Source organism: Mastigoproctus giganteus, chromosome 10, assembly GCF_048544385.1.
Source record: "Mastigoproctus giganteus isolate SK-2022 chromosome 10, ASM4854438v1, whole genome shotgun sequence".
NCBI lineage: Eukaryota > Metazoa > Arthropoda > Arachnida > Uropygi > Thelyphonidae > Mastigoproctus > Mastigoproctus giganteus.
The window spans coordinates 169,698,284-169,712,565 of NC_143584.1; the positions used below are offsets into that span (position 1 = coordinate 169,698,284).

A 14,282-nucleotide genomic window follows, 5' to 3' on the forward strand; every position below is an offset into this window, starting at 1 on the left:
CAATGGACACTGCTCAACGTGGACTAATGTTATTAGTGGAGTTCCTCAAGGTTCAGTGTTGGGTCCGTTGTTGTTTTCGGTGTTTATGAATGATATTGATGATGGGATATCAAGTTTAATGTCCAAGTTTGCAGATGATACAAAGGTTGGCAGGGTCGTTAAGGACAATACTGACGCTATGCTGCTGCAACAGGATCTGGAAAGGTTGAACAGATGGGCTGAGAGGTGGCAAATGAGGTTTAACATCGACAAATGTAAAGTGCTGCATATGGGAAACAGTAACCCCAGAGCAACGTATCAACTCTGCGGTACTACACTGACAGTGGTGGAGAATGAAAAGGACCTGGGGGTAATTGTGCAGGCAGATATGAAGTTCTCTGAGCAGTGCAGACGAGCTGCAAGAGTAGCTCATGGTGTCTTGTCAATGATATACAGGAATTTTTCTAGCAGGGATAAGGCGGTGATTATTCCCTTGTATAAGGCAATGGTAAGGCCACATCTTGAGTACTGTATACAGGTCTGGAGGCCTCATTTCAAGAAGGATGTAGAGCTGCTGGAACGGGTACAGAGAAGGGCAACAAGATTAGTAAATGGAACAAAGGGTTGCTCTTACGAAGAAAGGCTTAAGTTTTGCAAATTACAGAGTTTGGAGACTAGGCACCGGCGAGGTGATCTGATAGAGGTGTATAAGGCTTTGAATGGTTTGAGCATGCTCAATGCCAATGGGATTCTTCATCTTTCTCAGAATAATCACCTCAGAGGGCATAAATTCAAATTGAGGAAGGACGGATGTCGGATAGATGTGCGGAAATTTGCCTTTGGCCAGCGGGTGGTTGGTTGGTGGAACCGACTTCCATCACTTGTTGTTGAAGTTGATAGCCTAAACAAATTTAAAGCTCAACTGGACAGGTATTTCGAACGAACGGAGGGGTGAAATGGGAGTGGGTTTTTTTTTTTTTTTTTTTTGGCTGATGCTGAATAAGCTTGCTTTCTTGCATCATATGCCTCTGCTAATGCTAATGCTAACTGTGTGGTACTGCACTTAAGGTGGTAGAAAATGAAAAATACCTGGGAGTAATTGTGCAGTCAGATATGAAGTTTTCTGAGCAATGCAGACAGGCTGCCAGGGCAGGTCATTGGGTTTTGTCAATGATATGTAAGAGAATTTTGCTAGCAGGGAAAAGGAGGTGATTGTCCCTCTGTATAAGGCAATGATCAGGCCATGCCTTGAGTACTGCATACAGGCCTGGAGGCCTTATTTTAGGAAGGATGTAGATTTGCTTGAGCGTGTACAGAGAAGGGCAACAAGATTGGTAACAGGAATGAAGGGATCCTCTTACCAAGAGAGGCTTAAGTTCTGCAAATTGCAGTGGCTGGAGACTAGGCACCTGCGCGGTGATCTGATTGAGGTGTGTAAGGCCTTGAATGGGTTGAGCACGCTGAATTCTGATGGGATCCTTCCACTTGTTCAGATTACGAACCTAAGGGGGAATAAATTCAAATTAAGAAAAGACAGATGTAGAATAGATGTGTGGAAATTTGCCTTTAGCCAGTGAGTGGTTAATTGCTGGAACAAACTTCCATCTGTCGTTGTGGAAGTTGATAGGTTAAATAAATTTAAGGAGGAACTGGACTGCATTTGGAGGGAATTGCGTGATTTTTTTTTTTTTTTTTTTTTGGCTGATACTGCATAGGCTCTTACACTTGCTTTCTTGCATCACATGCCACTACTACTACTAACTACTACATTTCACCATAATAACATAAAAACCCACAGAATTCCAGCTATCGGCATTATTGCAAATGCAATAAGAACGAGCTTACTACCTGTTTATAACTAGACGCACTAACAAAAAAGTCCAATAAACTGGAAAGTGGAAAATTTTTTTATTGCTTTATGGCAGTGACCTCCAGACGTGCTTTTGTAAAATTCGAGGTCACATTGGGTGATAACAGTGATTTTTTGTCTTAACCCTCTGAAGTTCTTTTCAGAAAATTTAATTGTGATTGTTATCATGGTGCCAACTAAGAGAATAAGTGACAGTGGTACTAGTAAATCTATTAAGAAAAGGAAAGCAATTGAGTTGGATCAGAAATTTAAAATAATAAAAATGTATGAAAATGGCCAAACATCAACAAGTATCGCGCAGAATTCAGATTTGTCAGTGGTGACGATGAACACAATAAAAGAGAAAGACAGAAAGAGAAAATACGAGAAGCGATTGGCACCAATGAAATCAACTATAATAACCAAGGCTACAAAATACAAATCAGTTTTTATAGTACAATAACATGCATTTTTTTCTTCCTTTTATGTTTTCTTTTCTTATGTGCCACTCTAGCTACTTCACTGCCATCCCCAGATAAAGTTTTTAATTGAACTAATTAAAAATATATAACTATTTTGATTCATTCTTCTGAGGATATTATTGGTTTTTGTAATTTTGGCATATTAGGGATATTAGCAATATTTTATGTTTTCTTTTCTTATGTGCCACTCTGGCTACTTCACTGCCATCCCCAGATAAAGTTTTTCATTGAATTAATTAAAAATATATAACTATTTTGATTCATTCTTCTGAGGATATTATTGGTGTTTGTAATTTTTACATATTAGGGATAGTAGCAATATTTTATTAGTCATTCCTGAGTTATGTAAAACCCGACTTACGTAAGAGTCCTGGAACATATCTCTTATGTCGAGGACTTACTGTATTTTTGGATTAACTGGGAAATCAATTATCTGGGAATTTTTTTTTTTACCATCTATCCTGGAAAATCGAGTCTACTGTATAAACTATCTTGAAACTTTGAACATGTGCTGCCATCTCTTAACTGTGTTTCCAACTAATAACAGATACAATTTTAATATAAAACAGAAAGAAAATATCTTCAAAAATCAGAGGAGGAAGAGGAGTAGAAGATCACAATTTTTATCCTCAGTTGCCTCATTTTGATCTGAAACTGAAAATATTTTTTGGACAAAAAAAAATAAAATAAATAAATAAAAATAAAAAAGTTAACAACAATACAGTAAACCCTCGCTATTCGCGGTATCTGTATTCGCGGTTTCGCGTATTCGCGATTGCAAATTTAATATAAAATGAAACCTAAAAAAATGTGAATTTTAAAGCACCGTGAATATTATCCGCCATAAAAAAACATGGGCGTGGCTAAAATTATCTTTCCTGGTCAAAACAGCGCTCAGTGGGTGGGGGGAGAGGGGTGACAAAATCGCCAGCGTGGATGTTTTTCGCTAATCCTTGTTCAGTATGTGTTATGCGCTTGCAATGGAAGTTTTTGTCGTTTGCTTTTAATTTATATGCTTATAAATTGAATAAATTTATCAATTTATAAATTGATATGCTTATAAAAGTGATAAATCTACCGTTTTGCAGTGTAAAACAGACTTTTTCGAGTGTGTTAACGGACGAAAGTGACTTTATTGTGGACAAGTTCTTTCTAACCCGTACAAAAATATGGTTACGAATAACAAGAGAAATGTGAAAATATCAAAGAAGGTGATGACATTAGCGAATAAAATTGAGTTAATAGACAAAATTTCTAAAGGTGAAAGTGTCTCCTCAGTGGCAAAACATTATAAAATCAGTCAACGGTACGATCAATCAAAAAATCCGCCGTAGTGTCCGTGAAAACGCGCTAGTTGCTTCAAAAATTTGCTCTGTAGCTCGTGATGTTAAATTATAAAAAATGGTAAAGGCTTTAAATCTGTGGATAGAAGACCGAACTCAAAAAATAAAATTCCGTTAAGTTCACTCATCATTCGTGAAAAGGCAAAACTCCTTTATCAACACTTTAGCGAAACTGGTGATAGCACTGGCGGGATAAGTTTTTTTTTTTTTTCTACAAAGGCGCTGGTTTGAAAGATTTGTTCGAAATTTCTAATAAATATTACATTTAATATTAAATTGTTTCTTATTTTCATTTGGATGCCATATGCTTGCTATGGGCACTTTGTGCCCATATTTGTGCTTTCGCTATGTGCATAGTCATATTATGAAGGTACATATAATACATACATAGACAAAATTTTAGACTAGTTTTTCTTATATATTTCATACTTTGGAACGGAACCCCTTTATTACTATGGGAGCCATAACTCAGTATTCACGTTTTCAGTATTCGCGGCATTTCTCAGGAACGTAACCCCCGCGAATAGCGGGGGTTTACTGTAATTACAATAATTTCACAAAGTTGAACAATCAAGTCAAAATAAGAAAAAAATTAATATTCAAAAGAATGTGTAATTTTTAATTTTTAGAAAACTTCAAAATTCCATGGAAAAAATTCACCCAACGAAGCATATAGCAGATAACTGACTGTAGTGAGCCCATGCACGTTCAGGGCACCACTGCTAAAAGGCAACCTAAGAATTGCAATTTTTTAGCATTCAGCTTATACAGATAAAAAACACATCTCAGAGTCATATCAGTAGGTCTTACCTATTATTCATATCAACTTCTCGATACACATTAAGAAAACCATCTGCACCCTTGCGGATTAGAAGATACTGCCCTTCTGGTAGTCTAAAAAAAAAAAAAAACCAAAAGAAACAGACTGTTCAGCACAGAGATAAATACATAATCACAGTTTCCACTCATATGGTTAATCCACAATTTCTAGTAATTTTTTGTTCATAAAACTATCATCTACTTATGTGTTTTATTTTCTCAATCAAGTTTTCAACTAATTTAACCAACTCTTACTTATTTCAGTTTACACACTAATCCATTCTAAAATTAAGAAAAACTTCCTATTATACGAATTGCTCTCTCAGGAAAATTTTGCCAGCCGGGTGGGGAAGTGTAATACTTGGCAATATTATAAAATTTTCTCTTATTTATAAATGTGACTTAAGAATCAAGAGCAAAAATTAATTGCATACTTTAACATTATATACTCCTGTCGCATTGACCTCGATCACATAGTATGTTCGAATTAATATTGATCGAGATCAGTGAGCAGTACCATACGGTACCATGAGAATCGCTGAAATTTTAGCTGGGCGGTCAGTTAAATTCACTGGGTGGTGTGCCCATTTGATAGGTACTGGGGAGAACATTGACGAAATTTGAAGAAGTGTATTAAGTATCTTTACTTTGAAATTATAAAAAGGCTCAGCACTCAGCATCCTGATTAGCAGAAATTACGATTAACAAACATGGATCAGTGCAAGAGGAAATGTTATAGTGACATGATATGTAAATAACAAGTAGACAGAGGTTTTCTCTTAAAATAAATACTTCTATTCATTAGATATACATATATTCTAGGAGAAGAGCACATCACTAGATGTGAAAGTTCAACCCACTTGAACCCACTGTCAGCAGAACTGTTTGTGTGTGTGTGTGTTCTCAGATTTTTATGAGGCCCTCTCATTTGGATTCTAGCCTACTGATGATGTACTTCTGATGTAGCACTTTCTAGTTTCATTTTCAAGCTCATAAGTTGTCAGTAATTTTTCAAACTCTTCATCTATTTGATGCAGAGATTGAGGAATTACAATTATTGAGGAAACATCAAAATCTGATCTATTTGATGCAGGTTTTGTTATGACACTATTGCAGGCTTTCCTGCAACAGTGCCATCAAGATTAAATTGTTCAATTTATACATCCATTAAATGGCTTTGATTCCATCACGATTAAACTACTCTGAACCAAATTTCTTTATTTTCTGTTCTGTTCAGTGCTGCCATACAGCCGAAAGCATGAAGTATAGTTTCTATTGTTGCCGAAAGATAGCAGCAGTTACCCAGTAACACTCACAGCTGGCATAAATATACCCCCACATAACAATGGCTGTCGAAAGTTTTCAAACATACACTGGTGTGCAAAACTTAAGGACCAACACTATTTCTAAAGGTTATTACAACCACAAAATCTTTACTTGAGGTATTCTTTACTGATGAGAGTAGATTTAGTCTCAGCAGCAGCGATTCTGGATGTCAGCTAATCTGGAGAGAGGTTGGCACATGGTATCACCCTGCAAACATCACTGAAAGGGATCAATATGACGGTCAAGGTGTTCTCGTCTGGGGAGGCGTTATCTTGGATGGACGTATACAACTCCAGAAACTGGAAGGTGGTACTGTAACCGGTGCATGCTACTGTACCGAGGTAATCTTTCCCCATCTGTTCCGAGGTGCCATTGGCCCCGAGTTCATGTTTATGGATGATAATGCCACACCCCATTGCACTGCAGCTGTGATATGCTTTTGGAAAGTGAGGAAATTATTCGTATGGATTGGCCTGCCTGTTTCCCCGATCTAAATCCTATCGAACACATATGGGATGGTCTGGGGAGTCGCCTAGCGGCATGTCCACACTGATCAGAAAATGGCGCTGACAGAGGAATGGATGATGTTACTGCAAGAACTTATCAACAACATTGTTCTAAGTATGCAGGCGGTGCAAAGCCTGCATCGACATTTGAGGTGGTCATATCCTATAAGGATTATGCCCTGTGCATTTAATTTTCCAAATACATTACCACCACACCCTTTTGGCATCTCTCATAATGTGGATATAACTTTGCAACTGTGATGGCTTGTTGTATTACCTGGGTTCCTGCCCACCCACTGATGATGAAGCCGCACAGCTTTGAAACGATCGTCTGGGTGGTGGTACCGCTGAAAATAAATAACAGTAGTCTTCTCTACTAGAGAAGCGTTATTTATTTGAAGTAATGCAATAGTAGCTATCTCGTTGTGAAGGCAACCACATTATGAGATACAATTAAAACGATGCCCTCTATGCTACATACGTAATTCAAATATATGGGTTAACTATGGTGTATTTACACTGATACTATATAGTTAATTATTAAAGCCCGTAAGGATTATGCCCTGTGCATTTAATTTTCCAAGTATATTTTAATGTATATTTCATATATTTTAGTTGCAAAGTTAAATATAATTTATTGTAAATACAGGCAAATAATTTATTATAAATACATAGTTATCAAGATTCCAGTTTTCGTTTTCGTTGTGTTTTATTTCTACATAAGGTTGGTGAAAAACATTTAAAACTACAATACGAATATACCCAACCTCAGAGGCCTGTTTGAAGGAAAAAAAAAAGAAAAAAAAAAAAAGAGAAGTAAGGATGCAGATCTTCTAAAAAAGGTGCAGAGAAAAGCACAGAAGATTAGTGAGAGCATAAAAGGATACCCTTACCAAGAAAGACAAGTTCTGCAAATTTTAGTGACTAGTAGTAGCTAGGCATCTATATGGTGAACTAAAAATGTCATCATCATTTACTCTTGAGCCATTAAAAGGGTTGAATAAATTAAATGTTCATAGTGTCTTTATCCTTTCTCAGATTAACAGCCACAAGGGTACATAAATTTAAATATGAAAAAAAAAATAAATAAATAAATAAAATAAATAAATAAAATAAATAAATAAAATAAATAAATAAAATAAATAAATAAAAAAAATAAAATAAAAAGACATATAGAAACTTGCTTCAGTCAGGGAATAATTAATGTTGGAATAGACGTTGCAGCTAGTGTTGTGGAAGTGGGTAATTTGAATAAAAAAGGATTGAACAAACTATTAAAAGGAATGGGAAAATGAAGGGTGTACTCTTTTTTTCCTTTTTGGCTGAACATTATAAGCTTGTTTCCTTGCATCATTTTTTCAATAATAATATCTTCATTCTTCTTCAAAAGCCACATTGATTAATTGCTTATAAAAAATGGCATTAATTTTTAATTTTGAGAGATCAATTTTACTTTTAATTTCTTGGGTTGGAATGGCTCCATACTACGAAAAAAAAAAAAAAAAAAACCTTATAAAAAGGCAAATTACTTTAGATACCACTTAGTATTTCAGAAAAAGATACTAGGTGATGATTTTTATTATATTGCAAACACTATAATGAATTTTTTAAAACATGTTTAATAGAAATAGATGGCTACTGTTTCACTAATAAAGGGAGGTAGGTTATAATAATGAACTTTTTGTCAGCCTTAAGGAAATAGAGTTCAGCGTTATTTAATAGTGGAGAAAAAGTATATTTGTATTGTAAAAAATCTGGTTTTGGGATTCAATGCTATAATAAGACTTCAAGATTTAAAAAGTTTTAATCCCAAAATCTGACTGCTTTACAGATTTTTTACTTTTGAGATTTAAAGATCTGTTTAAAGTCTTCACGACTGAAAGCATACAAAAAGTTTCCCTTCCACTGGACCTTCCTGGATAACAAGCGACTCAGATCAATACATAAGGAAGGTGTACGAGCAATACTACTTAGTTGTTCTCATCATGGCACATAGAGCTGAGAACAACTAAGTAGTATTGCTCGTACACCTAGTTGTTCTCATCATGGCACATAGAGCTGAGTCGAATGATTTTTTGAGAAGAGTGTTATTGTCAGATGTCACACTGCTGACATGTTGATTTGTGCAAACTGCCAATGGCCCACACTATCCAAAGTTGACTGTCTGTGATATTATCATGAAATGGAAGTATAATGGCCACCGTTAAGCAAAACACAGAAAGATCACAGAAGCTCATGCTAGGTGACCAGAGAGTACTCAGAAGGGCAGTATGACAATCTTGTCAGATATCCCTGTAAAACATCAACAAGGAATTTTTAGTTTCAACAGAAGTTAAGGTCTGTATGAACCCACCACATATGGAGTTCCACAATCTGGTTTTCACAGGAGGGTGGTAGCAAAAAGCCAATAGCAATCAGCCATCTCTCACTTTGCAAGATGCAATGAATGCTGTAAGAGCAGTGGAAATTGGTTGTATGGAGTGGCGAATCTTGCTGCACCCTATTCTAATCAGATGGCCAGATGTGGATGAGAAGGAATCCTGGAGAACATTTGCTGCCAGAGTGCATGTACCAACAACCAACTTTGGAGGATATGAAATGGTGTGGCCTATGAGTTTTGTTGGTTGTGCAGGGAACCACAAATGCCAATGTTTACAGTAACATTTTGGACAATTCCATGCTCCCTATGATCTGTCACTTCTTTGGTAACTCACATTTGTTTCCACGAGATAATGTCCCATGCCATGTTGCCACTACTGTTTAAGAATGGTTCATGGAAATGAATGTACAAAAGTTTGTCTGGCCGGCAGAGGGCACTGATTTGAAAATCCCACAGTACACTATGGGATGAACTAGAATGGTGGGTGAGGCCATACTAATATGCCCATACATTCATCCTATATGAATCATACACTATGAATGTATGATTCATACTTATCACTGTTCTGCAGGAGGAATGGAGGACTATACCCATTGCAGTCTATTATATGTTGGATGGAAAGTCTATCCAAGAGGATTGACTGTGTCATAGCTGTCAAAGGAGTTTAACAAGCTACTGAAGTGAGTGGTAGTAACGTCTGGTCAAATAATTTTTTGGAGCATAGTGTAGCTTTAGTTTACCTCATAAGATACACATAAAATAAATAATAATAAAAAAAATCTCATACTTACTCTTTCAACTTTTCCAAGACAGAATAAACTTGATACAGAGCATGATCAGGACTGTAAAATTAAATCAAAGAAACAGTTAAATTTTTTTTGTTTAATAATGCAATTCTTCTTTTTTACCTAAAATGTGAGATAATTGATTAATTTTAGTGAAGTTATGCTTCTGTTAACCTTGCTATTGCTTTTCAGTACAGTATTAAATGGTGTTTAATACTCTACTAAATGGGATATACTTAAACTGTTAAGATCTTGTAACCATATGAATTCTCAGTGAAGTATAGAATAAAATATTCAAATTGAAACAACTACTACTACTACTATAAAAGATTAAAGATGAAATTCAAGTCTACTTTAGATTATGAAAAAAAAAAAAAAAAAAAAAAAAAAAAGCACTACAAAAATATTTTAATAAAAAAATACCATAAAGCAGATTTATCAGAATAAGGTAAAACACGGGTAATATGAAATCAAATTCTATCTAATTCTGAATGTAAAAATTCAGTCTCTATCAAATAATTTTATATTTATAAAAAAGAATGTTAAAACTGTGATAAACAGTCCTTGTTGTCTATGAGAACTAATGCAGTACCATCATTAAATTTCTGAGCATGTATATCCTGGATCTTTTTGGTTAAGAATTATAATAAATGTTTATATCAGATACTGCCAAGTTTGCAATTGCAGAGGGAGGAAGATGGAGAGCAGAATTATAGTTTGTCTCTGTATGTAAGATTTTAAAGGGGATAAAAGGTTAATTAAACTAAACACAAAGTACCAAGGTTTATTTTTTCTCTTTCTTTGGTGACACAGACAAGATCTTCCTTATATATGTTACCAGAGGGTGAGCTTCCTAAAGAATCACAAGTGTGTTTCTATAGCAGCTCTCAAGCTGTGGGTTGTAGCTTGTGAGGTGGTAGCTGTGAAGATTGTCACAAAATAAAATTGTGAGAATTGTTAGGGTTTTTTTTTTTTAATCTTGAAATTAAGAGGAATGAGACTGCAAGAATAGAGTGAATTTTTTGAGAGGATGGGGGCAGGGCAATACACATATATTCTCTGGATTTTTTTTTAGGGGAATAGTATATACCTTCTGGTTTTTGAAAGACTTGAAAAAAAAAAAAAAAAAGAAAAAAAAAATTAGAATTTGATTCTTGGGTAATACTTATTAATAATTTTATGCGACTTCCATTAATAAGCCTGATATGCACAGTATACTCTCTACCTTTGGTAACATTCATAGAGTATACCTTCTGCTAATTTTACGACCACAGCACTGGATGGGGGTATAGTGGAATTAGAAAGTTGAAGAACCACTGCCCTGTAGGATTACAACTAGGTGGCCTATGTAAGCCAATCCACAGATGCTATAATCGTATTCTCTTAGTATTAGTCTATCAAATAAGCACTATGTAGTGTGTGGTATTACCATTTATTACATAAAATAAAGTGCTGATGCACAGTACATACAAAAGGTAAGGCAAGATTAAAGAATTTCATCCAAATTTATTAAACACTGTTAAATTCCCAATCACAAGGATAAGACTGGTATGATCATTAATGATGTTGTATACCCAAACCAATCTTTTCCATGATATTATACAAGTTACAACAACTCCATTCTTTCCAAACTGGATCTATCAAGAATGTAGGTAAACTGAATTTATTCACCTATGGAAAACACAATTTTCTCTCATTTATAGATCAGGTGCTACTGCTTCCGTTAAAGGGATTTCAAACTGCAACTCTTCTTATGAGTAAATGCCCCTATGAGGAGGGAATAAAATAATTTGATTTTCTTATCTACTCGTGTTTTTTTTTTTTTTTTCCTGGCCAGTGGCTTCCTTGCACTCTATGATTATTATTATTACTTTCCAGAACTCACCCATAAACAGTTTATCTCAAACTTTTCTGGTGTATTTGGTAGCTGAACTGAACTGATATCCAAGCTTATGTGCAGTATAGGCTCTCCGGCAATGTGACAATTTAATATTTTTCAGCATAACCTTAATACAGCCTTGAACAGGCCTTCATAAAATATATTTCCTTGGAAACGTTTCATATCCTTCTTATCACACTACAGTTGATAAGAAGGATATGAGTTGACATTCACCATGACCTTGTATTGGTATCATGTTTATGTGACAGAGATGGCAATTTGCACTCAAGATGAAATAAAGGGATCTATTTCATACTGTTTCATATAGTTTTGTTTTGCATGTCTAACAACACATTTATATAAATTGATTTAGCCCCTTATTATCAGCAAAAATTTTTTCTATATAAACCAAATATTTTATTTACTTATTTGAAATCATAATGGAACCCCTTTAAGATCTGATTTCTTTCTTAACATTTTGGAATAAATTTAGTGTGAGAACAATAAGAAATTTCTGAACCCCACTAAAATTCTGCAGGATAATTAGAGGTTACTTCATTTGTGAACCTTTTTTTTTTTTTTTCCCAAGCTCACACAGTATATATAACTAATATACAAATTTCTGGATACTTACTGAAATCTTCCAGCATGTTTCAGTAGATGAGATAAAGCCATTTCTTCCATCATAATTAGTTCTGATGTTAAAGCATTTACTCTCACTATATAAACATTGAAGAAAGTGTAAAGGTATTTTTATTTCATTCTTATATATATACAAAATATCAATGCATATTATTAACTACAAATATTTTTACATTTTTCATAACTTTTGAAATTATGGTTTAAATTTTAAATAATTTTTAATTCAAAAGAATTAAGGAATATCTGTACAATCTCACAATCGCAATGCATGCCAAATGGCACCTGTATACAGACAATCCCCAATTTATGTACTCTCGCTGACTTTACATAAGACTGAAAAACAATTTTAAAAAATCCATTCCAAAAAATAAAATTTTATGAGTGAAGCCCTCTGAGCATGTAGGAAGCTCATGCTGTTGCAGTCAGCTATTTTCTTTCCTCAGGAGAAACAGTGTTTCTACCCCTGTAGATGTACTCTTGTAATTTCAATTCAATAATGCTTACTGCTTACCTTTCTGCCAATCAAAGTAAAGGCTAAAAGTGCAGACAGGCTGCCAGAGCAGCTAGGGTCTTGTCAATGAAAAACAGGAATTTTGCTAGCAGGGATAAGGTGATTATTCCCTTGTCACATGTACTGCCATACCTTGAATACTGCATACAGGTCTCGAGACCTAATTTTAGGATGTAGAGCAGCTAGAATGAGTAAGCTTACTTAATATTAATAACTGGACAGTACTTATATGTTAATTTAATACCCTTTGATTTAAAATGAATACTACGAAAAAGAGTGGCGCCTCCGTAGCCAGGTGGGCTGGAGCAGCAGTGCGTAGTGCATGCTTCTTGATTAGACCGGGGTTCGAGCCCATGACCACCAAATACGGAGGATGCAGAAAGGTCAGGGAATGACCACCGCATATCCCGGAGCAATATGGCCTTAGTTGCTAATGCTCCTTAAAAAAACCAAACAAACAACAGACAGTTTACTTGAACATTGTATCATAATTAATGCAACCAACGCAGTTACATTTTCGAAGAGTTAATAATGGCCAATAAGAATGAAAAAGTAACAACGTCTGGGTGCAGTACAAAGACTATAAATGTAAGAAAAAGACTAAATTTGAAAATTAAATTAGACGTTTTGAAGCGAATCGATTCCGGTCAACGGCAAGTGGATGTGTACCATAATTTAGGACTTGCAAGTTTAACTGTAAGAACAATTATAAAAAAATAAAGAATTAATTCTTTATTTTTTTATAATTGTTCCACTGCAAGCAACTAGGGCTAGGCCGACTATTAGGATTGAAATGGAAAGATGTTAACTAATTTTATTGAAGATAATATCCAATGCAGAATTCAGTTAAGTTAAATATTACAAAAAAAAAAAAAAAAAAAGAGAGAGAGAGAGAGATTAGCCAATATGATGATCTGAAGAAAACTCACCTAAAAAAAAAAAAAAATGTGGAACCATTTAAAACTGGTAAGGGCTGGTTGAATAGATTTAAAATCTAGGGAGAAGCCGCAAGTGCAGATTAAGGAACCGAAATTTTCAATAAAGAACTTGTTAAAATTATTGAAGAGGGGTATTGTGTGTTATACTTCTCAACAAGTTTATAAATAGATGAAGCAGGACTTTTGTGGAAACGAATGTCTAAAAGAAGTTTCATATTGAAAGAAGAAAAAAAAACATGCCCGGTTTCAAAGCGACAAAGGATCGGGTGACTTTATTGTTGGGTGGTAACGCTGCAGGGGATTTAAAATTAATACCCCTTTTAGTTTATTTAGAAGAGGGCCAACCCAAAATCGACACATTTTTCATGATTAAATTCATCAATTAAAATCAATTTAGATCAATTAAATTCATGATTTTAATTGGAATTTTAAGTTTAATTTTGATAAGTAAGTAATTACCACATAATTATATACGTATGTAATGCAGAATATTTTATATGTACAAATATTTTTACCGACATTTGTGCACCTTTTCACTACTGTTTATTATTGATTAGGAAATATCCTATGGCACCGACCGCAACTTACAAATACATATGTTACCTTATGGGAATGCGGTGCTCGCTTAGCGCAGATTCACTTAGCGCTGTTTTTCTGGAACGAATTATCAGCGTTAAGCAGGGGTCACCTGTAATACTATCTCTTTTGTTATTACCATTTTTAATTTACAGTTAGTAAACTGAAATGGTTATGTTAGTTTCTTAGACGTAAATAGTAGAAATCTTTCCTAAATTAAGACTAAGTAGGCACTGAATATTAACTCTAACTGTAACCTACATGGAA

General features: G+C 34.7%; 1 protein-coding gene across 1 annotated transcript in view; it reads right to left on the reverse strand.

Annotated features, from left to right (window-relative positions):
• The window catches only part of LOC150079474 (little elongation complex subunit 2-like), a 162,053-nt gene that overhangs the window by 25,335 nt on the left and 122,436 nt on the right, over positions 1-14,282 (reverse strand). The window contains exons 14-16 of the mRNA XM_090382392.1: positions 11,983-12,067; positions 9,476-9,526; positions 4,464-4,547 (exon numbers count right to left, since the gene is read on the reverse strand). Coding sequence (XP_090238518.1) covers positions 4,464-4,547; positions 9,476-9,526; positions 11,983-12,067 — 220 coding nt within the window. The remainder of the gene's footprint in view (positions 1-4,463; positions 4,548-9,475; positions 9,527-11,982; positions 12,068-14,282) is intronic.